Source organism: Eulemur rufifrons, chromosome 20 (genome assembly GCF_041146395.1).
Source record: "Eulemur rufifrons isolate Redbay chromosome 20, OSU_ERuf_1, whole genome shotgun sequence".
NCBI lineage: Eukaryota > Metazoa > Chordata > Mammalia > Primates > Lemuridae > Eulemur > Eulemur rufifrons.
Window position 1 is genome coordinate 40054378 of NC_091002.1, and position 23109 is coordinate 40077486.

The 23109-nt window shown below is 47.2% G+C and overlaps 1 protein-coding gene across 4 annotated transcripts in view; it reads left to right on the forward strand.

Annotated features, from left to right (window-relative positions):
- The window catches only part of EYA2 (EYA transcriptional coactivator and phosphatase 2), a 139049-nt gene that overhangs the window by 99359 nt on the left and 16581 nt on the right, over positions 1 to 23109 (forward strand). For all 4 annotated transcript variants that reach the window (XM_069496209.1, XM_069496212.1, XM_069496213.1 and 1 more), the window contains one exon: positions 11204 to 11293. In XM_069496209.1, the coding sequence (XP_069352310.1) occupies positions 11204 to 11293 (90 nt within the window). The remainder of the gene's footprint in view (positions 1 to 11203; positions 11294 to 23109) is intronic.

Below are 23109 nucleotides of genomic sequence, written 5' to 3' on the forward strand. Positions count from 1 at the left end.
ATTGGACAGGATGACACAGTGCCATGAAGACAGCCTGAGTGATCTGTTGCAGATATAAATCAGATCTCTTCATTCTCCCTGCTTAAAACTGCCCTCCAGTTTCCAATACACTGAATCAAATGCAAACTCTTGCCCGTGGTCTAGAATCCCCTAACTTATCTGGTTCGCCTGCCTGGCAAATCCTCCCCCTCCCACTTACTTATTACACTCACTCCACTCCGGCCCTCTCTCTGCTTCTCAAACACACTAAGCTTGCGCTGCCTCAGAGCCTTTGCGCTGGCTGTTCCCTCCCCCAGATCATCCCGTGGCCTTCGCTTGGATGTCACCTCCTCAGACAGGGTCTCTGTCCACCCCACCTGTAGTAGCCCTTCCCAAATCACATACACACAGGCACGCTCAGCCCATCCCCCTCTGCTTCTCGCTCACCCTCCAGCGTATCCTTGGGTTTCCTTTCCTTCATAGCATCGTGACTGTCAGAAATAAAACGTTTCTTAGTTTTGCACAGCCCTCCCCTCCATTAGAAGGTTAGCTCCATGTGACAAGGGACTTTCAGTCTCTGAGAGCAAGGAGATAGTATCGCATAGTGGTCTAGAGCAGGAGTCAGCAAACTACATCCATCCCTTGGTCCAAATCTGGCCCCCTACCTGTTTTTTTAAATAAAGATTTATTGTAACACAGCCACACCTATTCATTTGTATCTTGTCTATGGCTGCTTTCAGGCTACAAGAGCACAGTCGGGTAGTTGTGATGGAAACCGTATGGGCCACAGAGCCTAAAATATTTGCTTTCTAGCCCTTTACAGGAAAAGTTCGCCATCTCTGGTCTAGAGCCTGGGCTCTAGAGCCAGACTGCTCAAGTTCAAAGCCAGCTCCACTTCCAAGCCATGCGACCTCAGGCAAGTCACTTTTCCTCTCTGTGCCGCAGTTTCGCCTCTGTAGCATGGGTGTAATAGCAATAATATTTACCTTGTAGGGTCACTGAGAGAGCATTACATAAGTTAATACATGTCAAGCGTGTAGAACTGTACCAGCTACGTCGTAAGCAGCTTTTGTAGAATAAATGGATGACCGTGTCTCTTAAGGAGCTGCATGTTTAGAAGCCTGTTGCTGGTTGTGTAACATGTCCTGTCCAAGGAAGGTGTGCTGACGTATGACTCTACTGCTAACAAGCAGAAGACACACAGTGTTGAAGAGGACACTGTCAGTGCCGATGGAAGTAGTAGACACTTGCTGGATGTCAAGCCCTTGTAGCCCTTGGCGTGAACTTCCGTAAACACACTGGTCTCCCATGTTATCTGTCCTGGACAGTGACTCGTGTTAGGGTGATTGTCTCATCCGCATTTGTCCAGTTTTAGCACTAAAATCCCACAACCCAGGAGCCCCTCAGTCCCAGGCAAATCAGGATGGCTGGTTGCCCTACTCAATGTTTACAGCTCCGTTTATTTATTTGTTATTTTTTGCCTTTAAATTTTTACCTTAGTATAATGCTTTAAAAGCTGCTAGACATCTCCAGCCAAAAGAACATTCTTCAAAAGATAAAAGAAAAAACTAAGATGCTAAATAGTTGCATAAAACCCCAAAAGAGGAACCAGTTTAGACATCTTTGTTCTCTTAAATTTGACCATGATTTCATCATTTGTTGTCAGTTTGACTCTTGGGATTCAGCGATGACAGAATTTCTCCTACAGTCTTTCGGTTCAGTTCCTGTTAGTGCAAACAGACCCATTTGCTGAGCTGAGATGATCGTTCCTATTTTCTGTGTTCTCCTGTGAAACTGTCAAAGAAGCCAAGTTCTTTTTTTTTTCACTTTACTGTTTAAACATGTGAATCAACTCATTTTTTCTTTATGACCGTCATTTTCTTGTCTTCCTCTAAAAAATTTTTTTTCAACAAGCTGATCTGCCTTCCAAGAGTTTCCAAGTAATTAAACCCAATTAAAACCATTAAATTCTTTCTTTTAATGACAACTTTATTATTAAAAGCTAACCACAAGGAGGAGATTTAACTGGCAAAGCTCTCCATTGTGTGTTAATCCGCCCCTAACCTCTGGCTGACACTTCTAACAGATAAACCCCACAGAATAGGGAAGCTTGTTTAATGAATAGCTTTAATTAATACTTTTCTTCCTTGTGGCAGAGTAATTATTTGTTCAGCTTGTAAACAGCTACTTGGCAGTGATTTTTTAAAGGCCCAGTTGGCTTGGATGGTGTGATGGCTTTGATTGGTTTTGTGTGTTTGTGTGTTTTTTCTTTAAAAGAGAAGGGGGGTGCAGATCTCCTTTCCAGAAGAGGTGCAGAAGCACATTGTCCCGAAGTTTGGGACGTCAGGGTAATTGACACAGAAGAAACACCGGGCTAGGGCAGGCAGCAGGCTGTCTGCAATTGTGAGCCGTCTGCAGAGCGGGCAGGTCTGCCCTCTGCGAGCCCAGACAGGGTCCCTGCTGAGACACTAGCCTGGCTCACCCGCAGTCTGGGAGCTGAGAGGAGAGGAGAGGCCCTGGGATCACGTCGTGCCAAGACAAACACCTCCCTGACCCTCCCTTCAGGCGGCACCTGAGAAGGGACAGCCAAGTGCAGATGCTAGAATGGCCAGTGAGGCCCCAGAGAGCGATTCTGTGAATAAGAATGACTGTGCCGGGCGGGCGGTGGTTGCTCACACTTGTAATCCCAGGATTTTGAGAGGCTGAGGCAGGAGGATCGCTTGAGACCAGGAGTTCGAGACCAGCCTGGGCAGCATAGCAAGATCCCGTCTCTTAAAAAAAAAAAAAAAAAAAGGATACTAATAAGAATGATTGGGCCGGGCGCGGTGGCTCACGCCTGTAATCCTAGCACTCTGGGAGGCCGAGGTGGGCGGATCGTTTGAGCTCAGGAGTTCGAGACCAGCCTGAGCAAGAGCGAGACCCCATCTCTACTAAAAATAGAAAGACATTATATGGACAGCTAAAAAATATATATAGAAAAAATTAGCCGGGCATGGTGGTGCATGCCTGTAGTCCCAGCTACTCGGGAGGCTGAGACAGGAGGATCGCCTGAACTCAGGAGTTTGAGATTGCTGTGAGCTAGGCTGACGCCACGGCACTCACTCTAGCCTGGGCAACAGAGTGAGACTCTGTCTCAAAAAAAAAAAAAAAAAAAAAAAAAAAAAAAGAATGACTGATCCGCCTGTGGTGTTGGTGGCGAGCCAGGCATCCACCTCAAGCGCTTTCCTCCTCTCAGCTCCCTCACTCTCACCGGAACCTGCCTCGGGGAGGTAGGTGCTGTGGGCTCCCACCTCGCACAGGTGAGGAAGCGGCCACCCTGAGGTTCAGTGCCCTGCCCCAAGTCACACACCTTCTAGTAAGGGCAGAGCCTGGATTTGCAGCCAGGTGTCTGGCCGCAGGGGCGGTTCCTACCTGCTGAGTGACACTGTCCCTGCAGACCGGCAAGTGGCATCTCCCACTCAGCGGGTGCGGAGATTTAGATTTTTTTTTTTATTTAGCTCCTATCTTAGTTAGAAAGCTAGTTTCATTAATAAGGTTGCCCGCTTTATAATCCCAAAGTTAACTTACTAACATTAAGGACCAAGCTGTTTCATTACTTTAAAATCATTCAGAGCAGTGGTTCTCAACTAGGAGTGATTTTGCCCTTCAGAGGACGTGGGGCAAAGTCCGGAGACATTTACGATTGTCGCAGCTGGGCGGGGGTGCTGCTGACATCTAGTGGGTAGTGGACGGGGTTACCGCTCAACATCCGACACTGCACAGGACGGTCCCACGACAAAAAATTATCTGGCTCAAAATGCCAACAGTCCCGAGTTTGAAAAACCCTCATTTGTAGAATGCTCAATTTTTTCATTCTAGAGACATTGTGTAAACAAGGAAAAGCACTGTTAATGCGCCCATCAGTCTCCCTAAAGCAAATTGGGCTAAATCTCTTCTTAAAAAAAAAAAGTGAGTTAACTAGTGAATTTGTTAACCATGCCACCAGAACTTTTTCATGAACACATCTGAAGCCAAGAGTTCCCAACTGAAGGATGGTTATGGGTGCAATTGCTAGTGCGAGAGCAGTGAAGACAGCCCCCAAATGCCCAAACACCCACCTCTGCTTGTTACGCAAGTGCCTTAAGAAAACGCCTCATTGTTGGCTCACGCCATCAGCAATGATGACACCACCGTACTCCAGCCCCGGCCACAGAGCAAGATACTGTCTCAAAAAAAAGAAAATGCCTCAGGAGGAGCACAGAGCAGGTTGGCCAAGTTCATCGTCCGCGCAGGCTTCGGCTGAGACAAGTGTTCGGAGAGCTTCGCGACTTTCCTCCTCCGGGAGCCTCAGGGCTGTGTTTGGAGCTGGAACAGTACGCAGGCAGTCGGGGAGGGCTCGGCCCTGGGACCGGTCGAGTCTGACATGCGGATGGCAGGACCCAGGCCCCCCAGAGGGAAGGCTGTGCCTCCCGCCCTGTCTCCCACCGGAGAGACCCCTGTCAAAACGCAGCACCCGGCCCCCGGGAAGCAGCCTGACCTTAGAGACCAAGACATATTCAGAGACAGTAGCTTTTTTTTTCCTGAAAATTATTTTTGGAAATGTCGCAGTTGATAACATTTGATAACTGATCTAAAGAGGCCCTCAAGTACGTCTTTGCACAACACACTTCTTTTTGGCTCTGAGGATGAGATCTTAAAAAGTTATGGGCTACATTTAAGTGTGGGGGGGGGCGGCAGGAAGGCTGGGGGCGGGCAGAAAAAGGATTCTGAGCCCTTCAGGGCCAGCTAAAATGAGCTGATTTCCAATTTCAGCCAAGGTGTCTGGTTCCCACGCAGCCATTCCTGGCCGTGGGGAGGCGGGAGGGGAGATGGCAGCTGAGAAGGAAGGGATTTACCAGTTAACTTCGCTTTTTCCATATCAAGTCCAGGAAATTAAAGGCACAAATGCTCGGAGGCCATAAGGAGAGAACCTTCCCCACCCCTGGGCCTTCCTTTCATCCCCTGTAAAGGCCGGCAGTTATTAGAAGGGAAAGCAAGCCTGAGACCCAGGACAAGCATCAGCGCTGGTTTTTATGTGGCAGCTGCCTGTCATTTCTTCCAACTTTGGAAGTGTAATTTCATTACGTGAATCATGCATTTCATTAAAAGTGGATACCAACAGTTTTAAATCAGGTGTCTCCCCAAAAAGACATCTGATTATCTTCTGCCTTAAGCGTCTTTTCCTAATAAAGTATTTTATTTTATTAGTTCCCATGAAGACATATTTAGCGAGTAAAATGGTAAAGATTTTGGTTTCTTGAGTTAGACAGTCCTGGGTTCAAATATCAGCCCTGCCACTACTCAGCAGAGTGACCTTGGACAAGTCGCTTCGCTTTGAGTCTTGATTTATCAATTTATCAACTTAGGGAAAAGACATTTTGAGGAAGAATTGTGTTAGTGTGCACAAAGTTCACACACGCTCATGTATTCATTTAAAAAATACTTAACTGAGCGGCTGCTGTTCAAGCGGTGTTCCAGGTACAAGGGACATGGCAGTAGCTCTCATGGAGCTTGTCTCCTAGTTGAGGAAGAAGCATCAAAAATTATAAATAAATAAGATCGTTTTAGATAATGATAAATGCTGTTTAAAACTGCAACAGAGTAATGGGATGTGGAATGAGTGGGCATCTTGGCTTATTTTAGATAAAATGGTCAGAGAAGACCTGTCTGGCATTGGAAGTGGAAACTGAATGTTACGAAGAAGCCAGCCATGAGAGAGCCTGGGGAGAGGTTAATTCCAGGCTGAGAAGTGGCAAGTGCAAAGGCCCTGGGGCAGGAGTAAGTTTGGCATGTTCAAGGAGCAGAGAGTCCAGGTGGGGTGGGAAAGTAGGCAATGACCAGAGCACACAAGGCCACTAAAGGATGTTGGCTTTACTCAGAGGGCCAGGGGAAGTCAGAGGGTTTTAAGTGAGGACAGCTCTTTTTACTATAAAGAAAGCACTGTAGCTGCTGTGTACTATAGATGTGGGGCAGGAGGGAAACTAGCTGCCTTTATACCTGGCCTCCCTCCCTCTCCCACCGTCTCCCTCTGGTGATGATGAACTGATGAAGATAAGTAAGCTCATTTCACAGATGAGGAACTGAGGCGCCCAGAGGTTAAGTAACTAGTACAAGGTCACCTACCTAGTAAGAGGTGGAGCTGGCCTTGATCACAGGCCGTCGGGCTTAGGGCCCACCCTCTTAACCTCCGCTCCAAAGCACTGGATAAAGATTAGCTGTTATCATTATTAATCAACCAGGACTGTGAAGAAACCCAAAAGACCCCAGTCACATAAGCCGGTTTCAGGATGAAATTGGAGCATACTTTCCTTTTGTCTGAAGACCTGAGATGCTGATTAAATAATGTGTGAATCTCACTTCTTTGAATTGAACATGTTCTAGAGCCATCTAATACAAAAATACTATGTGCTTAAAACCGAAAACTTGGAAAATAAAGAAAGAGAAATTCTGTAATGGACGAATAGAGCTCCGATTCATTAAAACAACTTTTTGGTAAAAACTTCAATTCCTCATTTTGAAATGAAAACAATCATCTCCTAATCTGTATGGACTCGGAGCAGACTCCCAACATGGCTGGCATTGGAGAGCTTGTAAATTTGAGGATGGTGAAGACACTTGATGGAAAACGACTGTCGTGGTCTTAATTAACCCTGAATAACTTTGGCATTCAAATCTTGAGACCTCTGAGAATTTACACGCCATTTTCTTCCTGTTTGTTTTGCCTCAGATTAACTATGTGTAAGGAAAGACTTGCTTTTATGCACGTACGCTCTTCCTTTCATCAAGAAATACAACAAAATATCACAAGACAACGATCCACAAGGCAGATCTTTGGGCAGCGCGTATGGTGAAAGGCCCCACCATTCTCCTCTAATTAAGGGAACTTCATCAAGAATGCGTAATAATTAGGTTAAGGAGCTGCCATCCAAGGCTACAGCATCTGCCCTGAGGGGTGGTTCCAACACGAGAAGCCTCCTGCCAGCCTGCTAAATGCATATGTGCAGAGCCCACCACCATCATCAAAGCCAACCCCTGAGAAATCTGTAGAACATTAGCGCACGTTGGAAAAATCTGCAGTGCCTTTGTCTGATTTGTACCTTCGCTGGGAGAGAACCACCCACAAATTCTCTAGTCCAGCAAAGACGACATTCCATCCACCCCAACCCCCCCAGCCCCCAGCCTAGTGCTTCCAAAGGACGAGTTAGGCTCCTAGCCTGTGTGGGGAAAACTCCCTTTTCTCCGTTCTCTGTTCTGGTTTAAATTGATCAGTTTTTTGTTTTTTGTTTTTTTTTTAAAGTAATCCACTTATGCTGTTGCTTGTTTGGGAAATTAATCACTGATTTTTTTTTTTAATCCAAAGAGTATGTAATGATTAAGAAAATGGTTTTCATGTGAGTAGCATGTTAAAGGCTTTTGTACCAACTGATTTCGGGTATTCCTGCTGGGTTTACAGAAACAGGTTATTTGCTTAAAGGTTCGAGGAAGGGGACTGGGAGATTTTGACAATCTTCAACACTTGTGGAGCACCTGCTGCGTACCGGGCCCTGGGCTCGGTGTTTAAACATGTGCTGTCTCATTTCATCCGCGCTACGATGCTCAGCAGTCAGAGGGATCAGAGTGGATTTGAAAGGGTCAGTTGCCCTTTATTGGCTGAAGAGCATGGTGCGAAGGCTCCCATATTTCAGGCTTTATGTGGCTGGGAGGACTGCTGGGTTAAGACGGAGAGTTCCCACTAAGCTGCACTGGGTTGAATGAAACCAACAGATAGGAGTGGTGTGTTTATGGCATGTATTAGGGATGCATTCAGCAGGCAGCCTGAGACAGAACCGATGGCTTTTGTCTTGCCCTCATTCCAGATGTATTTCACATAAATTAACAGAATCCCCACCAACTTTTTTTCTTCTAGCTTCTCAGTCTTTGCAACCCTGGAAAAACAGTTTTTACTTGGAGAAAGTGGTCTGGCCCAGGGCAACACTGTTACTTAACTCCTGGAATACTTGTGCTTTTCTGGGGCTATTCCAGACTTTTCTGCCTCTGAGCAACTGGTTTTTATCAAGCTTTTTTGAAAAGAGGCACCACCTACATAGCTTATCAAGTTTTTTTGAAAAGAGACAATCTAATAGGCAACATGCGAGCAAATTTTAGGAAAATCTGAAATATTAATAACAAGAATGCCAGTGAGTAGGTGGGTGTTCTGAAGGCTGTCCACAGAAGCATTTGGTGTATTTTTTTTTTAATTTTAAATTATACAATAAATATTTGGATCCCTTCTCCTTTAAAAAATGTTAGAATATTCTAGATAATACTAAGGTTCGCACTCTGGGAGGCTGAGGCAGGAGGATCGTTTGAGCTCAGGAGTTCAAGACCAGCCTGAGCAAGAGTGAGACCCCGTCTCAACTAAAAATAGAAAGAAATTAGCCAAACAACTAAAAAAAAAAAAATAGAAAAAATTAGCCGGGCATGGTGGCACATGCCTGTAGTCCCAGCTACTCGGGAGGCTAAGGCAGAAGGATCACTTGAGCCCAGGAGTTTGAGGTTGCTGTGAGCTAGGCTGATGCCATGGCACTCTAGCCCAGGCAACAGAGTGTGACTCTGTCTCAAAAAAAAATACTAAAGTTCACTTTGACCATCACTACTCCCTCCTCTCTGCCTTCTAGAATTAACCACTGTTCTTTCTCTGAGTCTATCCTTTCAGATACTTACAAATATATAAGTGCCCATGGAAAATACATAGTAACATTTTATGTGTTCCTAATGTAATTACATGCAGTATATAATATATACCATAATCATAAAAGCTCTTTTCACTCAATAACATATTTTTGATGTGTCCATGTTAGTGCATGTAGATCTACTTCATTTCTTTCCATTGAAATTTCATTTAACATTGTATGCTATATACTACATTTTATTTTTCTAGTCTCCTTTGGCTGGAAAACTGAATTTTTTCCAATCTTTTGCTATTTACTAACAATTCTGTAATGAACATCTTTTGACAGGTCCTCTTGTTAATGTGTATGAGTTTTTCTCTAGGATAGAGAATGAAAAGTGAACGTTACTGAATATGTTGCCTGTTTTTAATTTTTCTGACCCAAGAAATATGTGCATAAGTTTAAAATTCATATAGTTCAGTGGCTCACGCCTATAATCCCAGCACTCTGGGAGGCCACGGTGGGTGGATTGCTTAAAGCCAAGAGAGTTCAAGACTAGCCTGGACAACATAGTAAGAACCCATCTCTACAAAAAATAAAATTTAAAAAAATTAGCTGGATGTGGTGGCACACACATGTAGTCCCAGCTACTAGGGAGGCTGAGGCAGGAGGATCACATGAGCCCAGGAGTCCAAGGTTACAGCGAGCTATGATCTCACCACTGCACTCTAGCCTGGGTGACAGAGCGAGACCCTCTCTTAAAAAAAAAAATCATATAGTTCTATAGAGAAAAATATATGGAAAACAGCAATCCCCAGTGACCCTCCCACTCTTTCTTTCTGCCCACAGCCAACAACTTTCAACCTTTGCTGATGCTTTAGAACTTACCTCCAAATTTCTAAGTAACATTCTTATGTTGCTACTTCTTGATTTTTTTCCATGTTGGGCATGATCTCTGGCTTCCCCAAATACAAGATGAGAACTGGGCCGGGCACGGTGGCTCACGCCTGTAATCCTAGCACTCTGGGAGGCCAAGGCGGGTGGATCGCTCAAGGTCAGGAGTTCGAGACCAGCCTGAGCAAGAGTGAGACCCCGTCTCTACTAAAAATAGAAAGAAATTATCTGGACAGCTAAAATATATATATGCAAAAAATTAGCCGGGCATGGTAGCGCATGCCTGTAGTCCCAGCTACTTGGGAGGCTGAGGCAGTAGGATCGCTTAAGTCTAGGAGTTTGAGGTTGCTGTGAGCTAGGCTGACGCCATGGCACTCTAGCCAGGACAACAAAGCGAGACTCTGTCTCAAAAAAAGATGAGAACTGGACTTTCTGTTCTCAGACCTTGCCCCCATCACACACATGCAGACTTTGTCTTCATATCCCCCCAGTATCAATCAGTCATAATTTTAGCTTTATCAATATACAGTATATGCCATTTTATAACAAATACTCTTCACAGAGAAGTCATTTCATATGCGGTAATTATTTTTCCTTCTCTGTGTGCTGGCCTGGGAGGTGACATCTTTCTGAGTAAATCCTTTCGGCAGACGAGTCTGGGCTGACAGCGTCTTCTTGCTCCTTGTCCAGTCCGTTGAGGGCTGGTCATTGGTGGTTTGGTGCACGTGTAGCCCCGTCAAAGAGGAATGTGCTGTCGTGCAGAGGTGAAATGCTTTGGGTGTGAGTCATCCGTGGAAACACCCCCAGAACCTTTCCTCAGGTCACACTCTGAGTCCCTCCTAGGCCCCGAGAGGTTTGTTTTCCTCATTTGCTCTTCATTTCTCACCGCGTACCCTGCCCTGCCGACTTCCAGCCAGGACCCAGAGTGCTAAGCTTTGGCTCCCGGGGCTCTGATGAAGTGTCTCGCCTAATGGCTGTGTTCCTGGGCCTGATTTCCACAGTCGTGTGTGTGAAGCTGACATCACCAGCTGCATTTTTTTAAGGGTCAAGAAGGGTTTATGTTGTTAATTATTTATTTTTATAATAGCAGTAATGCACCAGCCGGGCGCGGTGGCTCACGCCTATAATGCTAACACTCTGGGAGGCCGAGGCAGGAAGATCACTTGAGCTCAGGAGTTTGAGACCAGCCTGAACAAGAGCGAGACCTCGTCTCTACTTAAAAAAAAAAAAAAAAAAAAAAAATAGAAATTAGCTGGACAACTAAAAATATATAGAAAAATTAGCCAGGCATGGTGGCGCATGCCTGTAGTCCCAGCTACTCGGGAGGCTGAGATAGGAGGATTGCTTGAGCCCAGGAGTTTGAGGTTGCAATGAGCTTTAAAATGCCACGGCACACTACCCAGAGCGACAGAGGGAGACTCTGTCTCAAAAATAAATAAATAAATACTGGAGGGTAAACAGAAATGGCGAAAACCTGGAAGTGCGATGTCAGAATCTGTGCAACGTGATTACCCTGACCCCACACAGAGACTCGTTTCAGGCCATGCATGAGCCATGCGGATGGAGACAGACCAAAACTGCCTTCCAGCGGTGGGACAGGATGGGGAGGCAGGCTGAGATGACTCAGGCTCCACTCGTGTGATTTTCTCCTTCTCTAACAGGACACCACGACATCCGTGCGCATCGGCCTGATGATGGAAGAGATGATCTTCAACCTTGCAGACACACATCTGTTCTTCAATGACCTGGAGGTTTGTGGTTGCCGGTTTCACTTAATATTCGCCGTGTTTAATCACCTGCATCTAGTTTGGGGGGAAAGATGATTTCCTCCTTCCTTTTTTTTTTTTTTTCTCTTTTTCTTTCAGGGGCTTGAAACTTTTGCTAGCATTCCCCAAGAAGGCACAAAACTGTGGCCAGCAACCGTTTATTAGAAACACACTTAGCCAGATTATCTCCCTGGCTTTCCTGTGTGGCTAATGGGCTTTTCTCTCTGTTCTAGCGCGATGTCCACTGGCAGTTTTACTAATCCAATAAAAGCTATGTAGTTTCTTCCTCCTGAAATTTGCTATTTAATAAGTTTATTAAGGCAAATTAGTGCCGATCCTCCTGGGTCAGTAATAATTAGCAGTGGGCCAGAGTGGAAGCTTTTAAAAACAATTTACATTCCCCTGAAAGCATGTTTTACAAAGAGAGAGAGTGAGAGTGAGCAGAGGGAATATGCTTATTTAAAGTGTCTGCTCCTGAGCCCCTAAGCAAGATGCAAGGGAGGTAGGAAAAAAAGGCAGAAAAGAAGCTTTGAAAATAAATTGAATTCATTTGTTTATACCCAGTCTATGTCAGAAAGATTTGGGAAAGATTTCAAATGGAAAACATACTTAAAATAGAACTATTAAAGCAAAAGGATTAAAAGCTATGTAATGACTAAGGGTAAAGAGTTGTACCCAAGAAATCCAGGCTCATACAGGCTAACTACTACAGTCAAGCTCAGAGTGAATCTATGAGCTTCCTGGTAGCCAAAGGAAGGAGGGAATTACAATGAGTTACTTGACTCTAATGAAAGAGTAAGCAGCCTTCTCCAAGGTGAAGATGGTTTTGGCTGATAAAAGGATTAGTGTGGGGATCTTCTGGCTTTGTAAATTATGTTCACCTTATGGGTTCAACGGATTGAAAAATAAGGGTGGGCCAGACACAGTGATCGTAATCCTAGCACTTTGGGAGGCTGAGGAGAGAGGATTGCTTTAGTGTGGTGTTTAAGACCAGCCTGGACAACATAGCAAGACCCCATCTCTACAAAAAATTTAAAAATTAGCTAGGTGTGGTGGTATACCTGTACTCCCAGCAACTCGGAGGCGAGCCAGGAGACTCCTTTGATCCTGGAAGTTGAGGGCTACAGTGAGCTACGATCCGGCCACTGAGCTTCAGTCTGGGTGACAAAGAGAGACCCTGTCTCTGGGGGGGGGGGGGTGAAAAAAAGAAAGAAAGACCAATAAGGGCAACCTAAAATAAAACTATACATGAAAGAACAATTCTATTTATCCTAGTAGGAATATTTTTTCCTGGAATCTGGACTATCCCTGGGGACTAAACTGTGAAGTAGAAGCCTACGGATTCCAATCTTCCCTGGCTAGCTGGGGGCATTATAATATTTATCGTCAGGAAAGGATACAGGTTTTTCATTATGGCCTGCAGTCCTAGAATTCCAGAGAGGATGATCCTTGCTGAAATGATCAATCTTGAGTTCAGTCTATGCAAGCCACCTGGGCCTCAGTCTTCCCATCTGTAAGATGGGATTGATAGTCTCTGCCCAACATCCATTTCACAAAGCAGGTCTAGGTAGAAACTTGAGGAATTAAATTTATTTCAAAAATGTCCCCCGTGCCAGGAGCCCCCAGGGCACCTCAGCAGAACTGAAACCATGTTACACGAGGGAGAAGTTAAAAGTCACACAAGTGAGAACACCTTGTTTGTTGACGCAAAGCGGTCCCTGTCACACTCTCTAGCCTCCGCAGCTTCCTGAGGAGGCTGCGCCGACCCAGGGAGAGGCCAGCGGGCCGCAGGAGGCCAGTTCACAGCCCGGCTCCTGTGCGAGTGACAGCCCCAAGGAAGAAAGTCAGATCCCTTTCTCCATAAGGGCATCCGGAAGCTTTTTATGGAGAACATACCATTTATCAGGCCCTGGTCACAGTGCTACAGATGATTACGCCGTAGAAGTTACATCAGGGGAGTGATTGCCCAGGTCACGCCCACCATCAGCGGGGCAGGAACCCCTGACGTTGAATGCAGCACACGTATGTGCACAAGTGTGTGTCTCAGGCGGAGGTGGTGAGCCGAACCCGATCCTTCCCCAGAGGGTCTCATCGCTGTAAGGATAAAGTTTGCCCCAATATTAAGCCTTGTAGTTTTGGACGTCTCCTTTTCCGTGCTCCCAGGCCCCACCAACACCAAGAGAAGGCAAAAGAAGTTACACTTGGAGCTGAATTAGAATGCAGTTCCTTTGTGAAAAGCAATTTTGGAGTGAATAGGAGCACTCAGAGCTCTCTGACCAGGGCCAGACGCCCTCCAGGTGTGGCCAAGGAAGGCAGGGAGCACCGGTTGCCCCTTGGCTGGTTCCATGGTGTTGCCAGCAGCAGGAAGAAACAGAGTTCTGATTGTCACCCCAGCACCCCTAGTGCATCACTGCTGGGGGACATTAGCACCCACAGGTGCTACTGACATCGGAGCAGGCCCTGGCATTGATGCTGAAGCCAGCCCCTGCCTGCCCAAAGGCCAGGTGGGCACAGGTACTTCCATCAAGAGTAGAGACATCTCCTCTCTCAGTCCCTCCCAGAACGAAGGCAGACACTGGAAAAGTGGGGTTGGCAGAAGAATCTTGATGTGCAAAGCAGAGAAAACACCAAAGAACAAAGCAGCGGTTGAGACACAGGCTATGAAGTCAGGCAGATTCTGGGTTAAACCCCGTTTTACTACCTACTTCCTGGATGATCTTAGACAAAGTTAGGTAAACTTACTGGGCTCTGTTTCCTCTTCTGTAAAATGGGGGTTAACATCTACCTTGTAGGTTGCTGTTAACCCTACAGCACCCCTCGGTCCCCACTCAGGAGATGAATCACCTGGAGGCAGTCAAAGCAATATCCAAGGGATCTGAATGCATTTCCAGAAGGAAGGACACGGACCATGTGCAGGAGGGGTAGTGACGCGGCCGGGGCTGAGTGGAGGGCACGCATCGGAATAACGACACGGTCGCGGCAGCGGCCAGCGTGTGGCGCATGCGCTCTGGGTGCCTGGCAGGTACCGCTAGTATCCCCTTTTAGAGATGGGGAAACTGAGGCACAGGGAGGTTCACTCGCCTGGCAGCTGACACACATTGAGCTCTGTTTTGCACCAGGCATCACACATGAATTACTTCACTGAATCCTCACAAAAACCCTGCAAAGGAGATGGGATTTTTTTAATCTCCATTTTGCAGATGAAGAAACCACAGCCCAGACAGGTCGGTCACTTTCCCAGGTCACACAGCCAGGAAGAGGAGGGAGGAGGTTTGATCCCCAGCCAAGCTGATTTCCAGGCTGGGATGTTTGTCCTTCATGGAGGGAGCGCTTTGCGATGAACTACAGAGCAGAGAAGAAACAGAGGCCAGCAGAGTGGATGGAAGGAAAACGAGTCCTCGGTGAGAAGCAAGAGGACCCTAAAGATCTTCGGCCAAAAGTGTCTCTGACCCAGTTCAGGAGGGCCGGGCAGTCAGGTGGGCTGGTGGGGAGGCGTTCCGAGATGCTGCCAGAGCTTTGGGAAAGACCATGCCAGAACCACTCAGAAGTTGCTGAAATTAGGGCAGGCCATGGCTGCCTGCCTGACACGTGGACCTAGTTGCTAAACGCCTGATTTACGGTTCTTTAGAAGCTATGGGGGAGAATATTTCACCGTGTTAGTGCCGAACTGCTCTCCAAAGCGTCCTGCCCAACCAGCCATTAATACAACTCAAGCCACGGCCTCTTTAGTGCTCTTGAGATAAATGAAACACTTAGCACAGGGGAGAAGGCCAAGGTTTCCTGCCCGGGGACAGACTCCTCTCTGGCTGGTCTAGAGGCAGCGTTGAGCAATCCCACTTAAAAAATATCCCTACCCCAGAGCAGGAGTGGCCAGGGAGTTCATCTGAGCCCTGACAAAAGCTGTTTTTCTAAAGCAAATTTGTTAACTGTTTCCTTCCTACATTCGTGTCTCGAGGCAGCCAAGGACAAAATATGACAGGATCAAACCACAGCAGGAGAGTCTGGGAAACCCCAGCTGTCCCCAGCTCAATCAGAACAGGTTTTGATAAGTATTTGTCACTGAGCTAACAGCTCGGCAAGGTGCGCCGACAAGAATACTAAGTATCAAGCCTGTGGGATGCAGGAGAAAGGGGATCAAGAGAGACATTTATGACTTTAAATGACATTTATTAGAAAATTCAAAGAACAATTGAAAAGACCATCACAGCAGATAAGCCTTTGTCAATCTTGATCCAGAAGGGGAGAGAGAGAGATCAATAAGCAACATCCAGAATGAAAGGGACATTACTAAGGATTCAGGGGAGGTCATTTATTTTAATTATGAGAATACCAGTACACTCTTACACCAATGAATTTGAAAACCTAGGTAAAGTTGACACTCCTCAGGAAGGTACAAATTACCAAAATTAGCCCAAGGGGAAAAAATAAATAAGGTTAACCAATGACCATGAGAAATTGCCAAATTGTTAAAGATGCAGGCTTCCAAAAAAGGCACCAGGTCCTGCTGGTCTTAAAAAGAGTTCCAACAAACCTTTAAGGAAAGGAGAAATCCCATCCAACACAAACTATAAAGCAAAGAAAAAGATGGGATCCTCTCCCACACATTTTATGAAACTAACATCACCCTGAAACTAAAACTGGACCTTGAGCATATGACAAATGGACAAATTGCTGTCATCATCAATGAAAGATAGAATTCCCCTGCAATCCCGGAAGATACCTTCATCTGTACCCTGTGACTCTTGACAGAAGTCTCCTGCAAGGCCGGGTGCGGTGGCTCACGCCTGTAATCCTAGCACTCTGGGAGGCCAAGGCGGGAGGATCGCTCGAGGTCAGGAGTTCGAGACCAGCCTGAGCAAGAGCGAGACCCCGTCTCTACTAAAAAATAGACAGAAATGATCTGGACAGCTAAAATTATATATAGAGAAAAAAATTAGCATGGTGGCTCATGCCTGTAGTCCCAGCTACTTGGGAGGCTGAGGCAGGAGGATTGCTTAAGCCCAGGAGTTTGAGGTTGCTGTGAGCTAGGCTGACACCACGGCACTCTAGCCTGGGCAACAGAGTGAGACTCTGTCTCAAAAAAAAAAAAAAAGAAGTTTCCTGCAAATCCCGTCTGAGCTTCAGTTTCCACACGGGTGATATGGGATCTGCACTATAATTGGTACTATTTATTGAGTGCCTGCCACTTGCCTTGTAACATACCTGCAAGTTGTAACATACCTCCATGTTTCATAATTTTTTTTTAAAACTGAAGACCTTGCACTGTCACCTGAGAGGGCCCAGAAGCAATGACACCCATGTTTCTAATACCATTCTCCAATTAAAACCCAAGCTCCTTGGAGAAATGGCTGGTTATAGGGCTGAGGCAGGGAATATACAAGCTAAGCCTGGAGCATCTTGTAGTGCCAAGAAAGTAAGGAAGTGCTCAAAAAAAAATAAATAAATAAAACCACAGTGATGGGTTATGTCAAAGGGACCCAGGACCCAACTGAACGAGTTCCCAATGGCCAAAGCTGGAACACTAAAATAAAAAGCACAACAAAATGAAATAGAAGCTGGAGTAATAAAATAACATAGTACTGGATTCCAACCCAGAGTATAAAGTAAGTATCCATGAGTTCATACTGATGTAGATAAATGATTGCATAAATACATAAGGGAGAATAGACAAATTCCCAGCAGAAAAATTTCTAATAATGTATGTAGATACTACACCCTTAGTGTGAGCCATGCATAGTGACCTCCTTCCAAAGAGTGCAATATGGCAAGGGGGGGAAGAGTAACTTTACAGTGGAGCAACCCGACGAACACTACCTGAGCCAGGTGATCAAGTTCAACACCAACAGTGATAAGTCAAGTTGATAAGTGTGTACCCTTGATAGCGTGTGATGAGAAGGGCACTTTTCATCTGTGCCCTTCCTCACGAAAACCCATAAACCCGGTCTAACCATGAGAAGACCATTAGACAAATCCCAGTTAGTAAACATTCTGCAAGATACCTGACCAGCACACCTTTAAACTGTCATCCAAAGTAGGGAACGTCTGAGAAACTGTCACGGCCCAGAGGAGCCTAAGAGGACACATGACTAAATGTGATTTGGCGCCCTGGAAGGATCCTGGAACAGTAAAAGGACATTTGTGGGAAAACTAAGGAAATCTGTAAGAAGGAGTTGACATTCGTTAGTAAGAACATAGTAATATTTATTAGTTGTGAAACAAATGTAGCAAACCAACATAAAAAGTAAACAGAAGGAGAAACTGGGTGTAGGTTCTATGCATATACGGGAGACAGAGGTACTATCTTTGCAGTTTTTCTATAAATCTCAAACTATTCTAGAATAAAAAGATTATTTTAAAAAAACCTGAAGACTCAAAGGTGTTAAGTGACTTGCCAAAGATCACACACCTGAAAATGCAGGGCTGGGATTAGAGACCAGGGATGGGCATTTGAATGCTAACTCCAATGTTGTCTAGAATGTGTGAACCTAAATGTCGCTATCTTGTTCTCTGCTTCCCTGCCCTCTCTCAGTGGTGGCTCAATTCAGTTGAACCATTACTTTGCCAGGCACAGAGTTCGAACCTGTAGAACTCAGGTTGGTAATGGTAGCAGCAAAGATGGTAAGCGTGTGTTTTGTGGGCATTTTCTACAGCAAGGCGCTTTGCAAAGGGCTTCATCTATATTGACTCATTTAATCTTTCTGATACCCTACGAGGTGGGTACTGGTCTAGCAGCTCAACCACAGAGGGGGAGGCTGAGGTTCCGTGAAGTTCAATACCTTGTCCAAGTCATTCAGTTAGTAAGTATCAGGGCCAGAATTTGAACCCTCAGAGTCTATGCTTTTAACTTCCCTACCCTCCAGCCTTGCAAAGATCAATTTTAAAAAAAGAAATAGGTGCTACTGTGTCTGTTTTGTGTTGCTAAGGAAATACCTGAGACTGGGTAATTTATAAAGAAAAGAGGTTTATTGGGCTCACAGTTCTGTAGGCTGTACAAGAAACATCGCGCCAGCATCTGCTTCTGGTGAGGGCTTTGGGGGCTTCCAGTCAAAGCAGAGGGCGAAGGGGGAGCAGGCGGGTCACGTGGCGAGAGAAAGAGCAAAAGAGAGAATGGAGGTGGCACCAGGCTCCTTTAGACAGACAGACAGCTCTCCAGTGATCTAATAAAGCGAGAACTCACTCATTGTCTTGGGGGGGGGGCACCGAGCCATTCATGAGGGGTTTGCCCCCATGACCCAAACACCAATACAACAATAAGGCTTAAAGCCTTCTTTGACCACCAGCCCAATCCCAACACCTTCCCATGGAAACTACTGCTACCAGCCAGATGTGTGAGCTTCTAGATCTTTCTGTTTCCAGTTATGTATTATATGTAAATATTCATATAAAATATCTCGTATTTTAATGGAGTTTTACATGATATACTGGACTCGTCGTTCTTTAGCCTGCTTTATTCACACTGTAGGCGGTCTTGGAAACCTTCCATGTGCTAACATAAAAATCTACCTCATCCTTCTGAGCAGCTGGGTAGGATGCGGCTGAATAGATATACCACGTTTTATTTAGCTATGATCTAATCAAGGGTGTTTTAGGTGTTTTCCAGTTTCTCCCTGGGATGACGGACGTCCTGGCACAAGGCTCTTCCCTGGTGTCTCTCTGGGTGAGAAAGTGACCTCCTTTGAGGCAGGGATGCACCAGGTCCTGGTCCTCAGCCCCCCTGTGCCTCACCTGGGCCAGGGCCATGGGAACCCTTCCTCTGTCTCTGCCAGCTGGTCCCCCTCAGAGCCCCCAGGATGGTCACACTTTGACCCCGGAGAGCCCAGACCAGAAGTGCACCTGGTCCGTGTGCACAAGCCTCCTCTCTGACTTAGAGGCCGGCCCCCGTACCTGGGAGTGGGCAGCAGAGTTGGGGGGTGTGGGATTCTCTTCCCCAGGAGCTCAATGTCCTCTGCACTGTCCAGCTCCCCTCGCTGCCAGCTCGGGGGGTAACTCGATCCAGGTCAGCTGGCGGAGTATGAGGTAGCGTCTAGCTGAGCGTCATGGTATTTTATTAAGTCCGAAATGTGATCGCCACTGTTGTCACACTTTAGCGCCCCCAACAATCCCCTTGCAAATGAGAAAAACACAGCCTCCCCAAATGCCTTTCCCCTGACATCAAGGAAAGCACATGGAACCCTGCCCAGGGGCCTGAGCCCACGTGACCCCTGGGGTGGCTTTGGAGCTTGAGGGAAGGCCGGGGGGCCTACGGAGGTGTTTTTCCAATTTCAGGCAAAGCAGCGCACTGGGGGGATTTTCTGTTGATTTTATTTCCTCTGCGCCTGAGTCTGTAAAGTCAGCGCTGTCTTGTAAATACCATTTTCATTAGCATACCAGGATTGGTGGTCCTAGCACCCTCCCTTCTATGTAAGATGGCCGTGGGTCAGAAGTCTCAAACCCGGGTGCCCACAGGGCCAAGTAACCAGGTCATGGAAAGGGAAGTAAACCCGGTAGAGACCGCGGGATGCCCAGGCGGAAGGAGGCAGCTGCAGCTCCGCTCCCAGCGATTGTCGGGGTGTGAGAATGCAAGCTCTGTGTCACCAGAGGGTGCGGATTCCCAGGAGTTGCTGCAAATCTGGAGAGAGAGCAAGAGGGAGGACAGAGGGAGGGGGGCAGGGTGGGGGTGGAGAGAGACCCCTGAGTTTGCGTATTGGCCATTGTTTCCAAAAAACATGTAAGCACACGGTGGGCTAAGTAGATAAGTCTCCAGGCCAGTTTTCAGCTCTTCCCTGATTGAGCTTATCTATGCAGGAGAGAAGCCACCAGTCTAGTTCCTTGATCCCTCTAGAGCAGCCATGTCCAGTAGAATTTTCTGTGACAATGGAAATATCTACACCGTCCAATGTTGTAGCTGGCGATTGAGCACTTGAAATAGGACTAAGGAACTGAATTTTTTTCAGTTTATATTTAGTTAATTTGAATATAAGTATAAATAACCACATGTGACTAATTTCCACCGTGTTGGACAGCATGGGCATGGGTCTAGAGTCTTTAAACATGGGAGTCCTGCCATTGTGCTCGGCCACTGCAGGGAAAGGACACTCCCTCTTGGGGGTGGGGATAAATTATACCTGAGACCACCAAGCGTTGATTAGAGTCCTGGGTCCATGGAAAGAAAGGAAATACGGAATAAGCAGAAAAGGTTTGGGGGTCAGCCCGACACCTGCTGGCTCAAGCGTGGTCATTCAGTGTGTCCCCTCCAGTTTTTCTCCCACTCCCCCACAGAGTTTTTCATATTGGGGTCACCCTTTAGCACCCGCCACGTTCTTTGCCATCTGCTCCACCCCCGTTTGCCCACGGCTGAGCCCTAGGAAGCCACTCGGTGGGACTTCCCTGCTGCTCTTGCCCTGCGGGCCCCACAGAGCACACCACCGCCCACGCCCAGGTTCTGTCTCTGGGTCACAGCGGTGCGAGGTCCTATGCAGCAGTGGGAATGGCAGTTCCTGGACTCTGAGTCACATTTTGTCACCTGCCACAAAGCTTCTGTGCCTGGGCCAGTGCGCCGAGGACTCTGGAAGCCCCACCTGCCAGCAAACCCCTTTCCAATCCAAAGCCCATTCTAGGGGTCAAAGAGGAACCAGCGGCCACACCACTCCTCTGCTGACCCCTCCCCCCAGGCTCTAGCCCTGCTCCCAACAAAGAAGCCTGGGCCGCCCCAGATGCCACGTCCCCACCCCTACCCCCAAAACAGTCTCCCTAAACATCGCCATGACAAGACTACCTTTGCATGTCTTTAAAAAATTAATGAGGGCACGGGTTTCCCAACCCCTCTGCACCCCCTAGCAAAGCTCCAATTCTCAAAGATAAATTCAAGCCCCTTTTGAGATCTGCTCAAAAGGTCGGAAATACCGTTTTTTCCAGCTTCCGACCTCCGACCAGGAGATGCTACAACCAGTTTTTCCCTCAGTTCCCAAGCTCAGAGTAGCATGTGCTTCCCCTCCCCCAGCAGTCTCTCTAAGGCCTGTCTGCCTCCCGAAATCAACTTGCAACAAAATGCAGAAAATGTATCAAATCTAACGCAATAATAAAAACGAACATTTATGTAGCACCCACTGTGTGCCAGACACTGTTCTAGTGCTTTCAATGCAGCCTCTCGCTTCTCCTCACCTCAGCCCTGGGAAGCAGGTTCGGTTATCCTCTCCTTTCACCCGTCAGACCTCTGAGGTTCACGGTGCTTGTGCCCCTGGCTCAAGGTCACAGCGCTGGGAGGTGGTTGGATCCAGGATCCACACGCAGGCGGTCGGCTTGCGGAGCCTGTGCTCCTCCCCGGCACTATAGGGGCCGGCACCCCCCCCCCCCCCCCCCGCCGTCAACGGACCATCCCAACGTACCTCACGATGGAGGCAGAGTTGGTGGGATTGGGATGTATCGTGGGTGGGTTCCATGGGGGACGTTGCATCCCTCATCACTCTTGGCTGCAAAGTGACGGAAATCCAACTCAACTCGCTCAAATAGAAAAGTCAGCATATTAGTTTCTAGGGCTGCCGTCACAAATTGCCACGTGCTTAGTGGCTTCAAACAATAGGAATGTATTCTCTTGCCGTTCTGGATCTCAGAGGTCCACACCAGTGTCACTGGGCTAACGGTGTCAGCACAGCTGGTTTATTCTGGAGCCTCTGAGAGGACAATTTGTTTCTTTGCCTTTTTCTGCTTCAAGTGGTCACCTGCGGATCGTGGCTTGTGCCCTTCCCTCCATCGTCAGAGCACATGACTCCAGTCACCTTCTCCCCTCTGTGGTCAAGTCACTCTCTGCCTCTCTCCTATAGGGTCCCTTGCGATTACATCTAGGGCCCACCCAATAATCAAGGATGAACCCCCACCTCAAGATGTGTAGCTAACTGAACCACATCTGCAAGTCCCTTTTGCCATATAAAGTAACATGTTCCCGGGTTCCGAGGATTAGGATGTGGACATGTTTAAGGGCCCATTATTTAGCCTGCTGCAGTCAGGGATGGCCCAGCTTCAGTCGTGACTGGCCCCAGGGGATCCTATCACGTGACGGGGCCTCGTGCCTCTCTCCAGCTCTCAGACCTGCTTTCCTCAACAGCTCCAGGCTGAACCCCACCACTCTGCAGCCCCCGCGAAAGGAGAGCACCTCTTCCCCAAGAGCCCAGCCAGCACAGGGCTGGTTCTCACTGGCCCAGCTTAGACCACATGCTCAGCCCCAAAGCAATCTCTGTGGCCAGAGGGATCCTGGCTCCCTCTGACTGGTCCAGCCTGGATCATGTGCCCTTGGTCATCCCCATCTACAATCAACCCCCAGAGAGAAGTGTTTCCCCAAAGAAAATGAGAGGTTTATGGGTAATGGGAAATATTGAGCCATTGGAGTTTGTTGAATGAAAAGCCCTTGGGATGGTGCCTGGGATGTGGTAAGTGCTCGGTAAGTGATGATCACAGATCACAGGACGCAGAAGACGTAGGTCCAGAAGCGAATGCTTGAAGGATACAGGGTTCACTAAGCAGAAGAAGGCGGGGGAGCATTCCAAGCAGAGGAAACACCTTGAGCAAGACAAAGGCTTCCACTGTATGGCCAGGGTGACCATGTGTCTGGGCGTGCCTGGGGGGCTGGAGAGCTGGGGAGTCCCAGTTTGCACCTGTTCCCCCAATATAATATTAATAGCAGCCCCTTTTACTCTCAGAACTATCTTGGTTTGGATGATAAATTATATGGTCACTTTCCTTACAGTCAACCTCCTCATTTATAAGGAAACCAAAGAGAATGAGGGAATGAGACTCAACCCAAGGACGTCTCACCTCTAGTGGCAAAG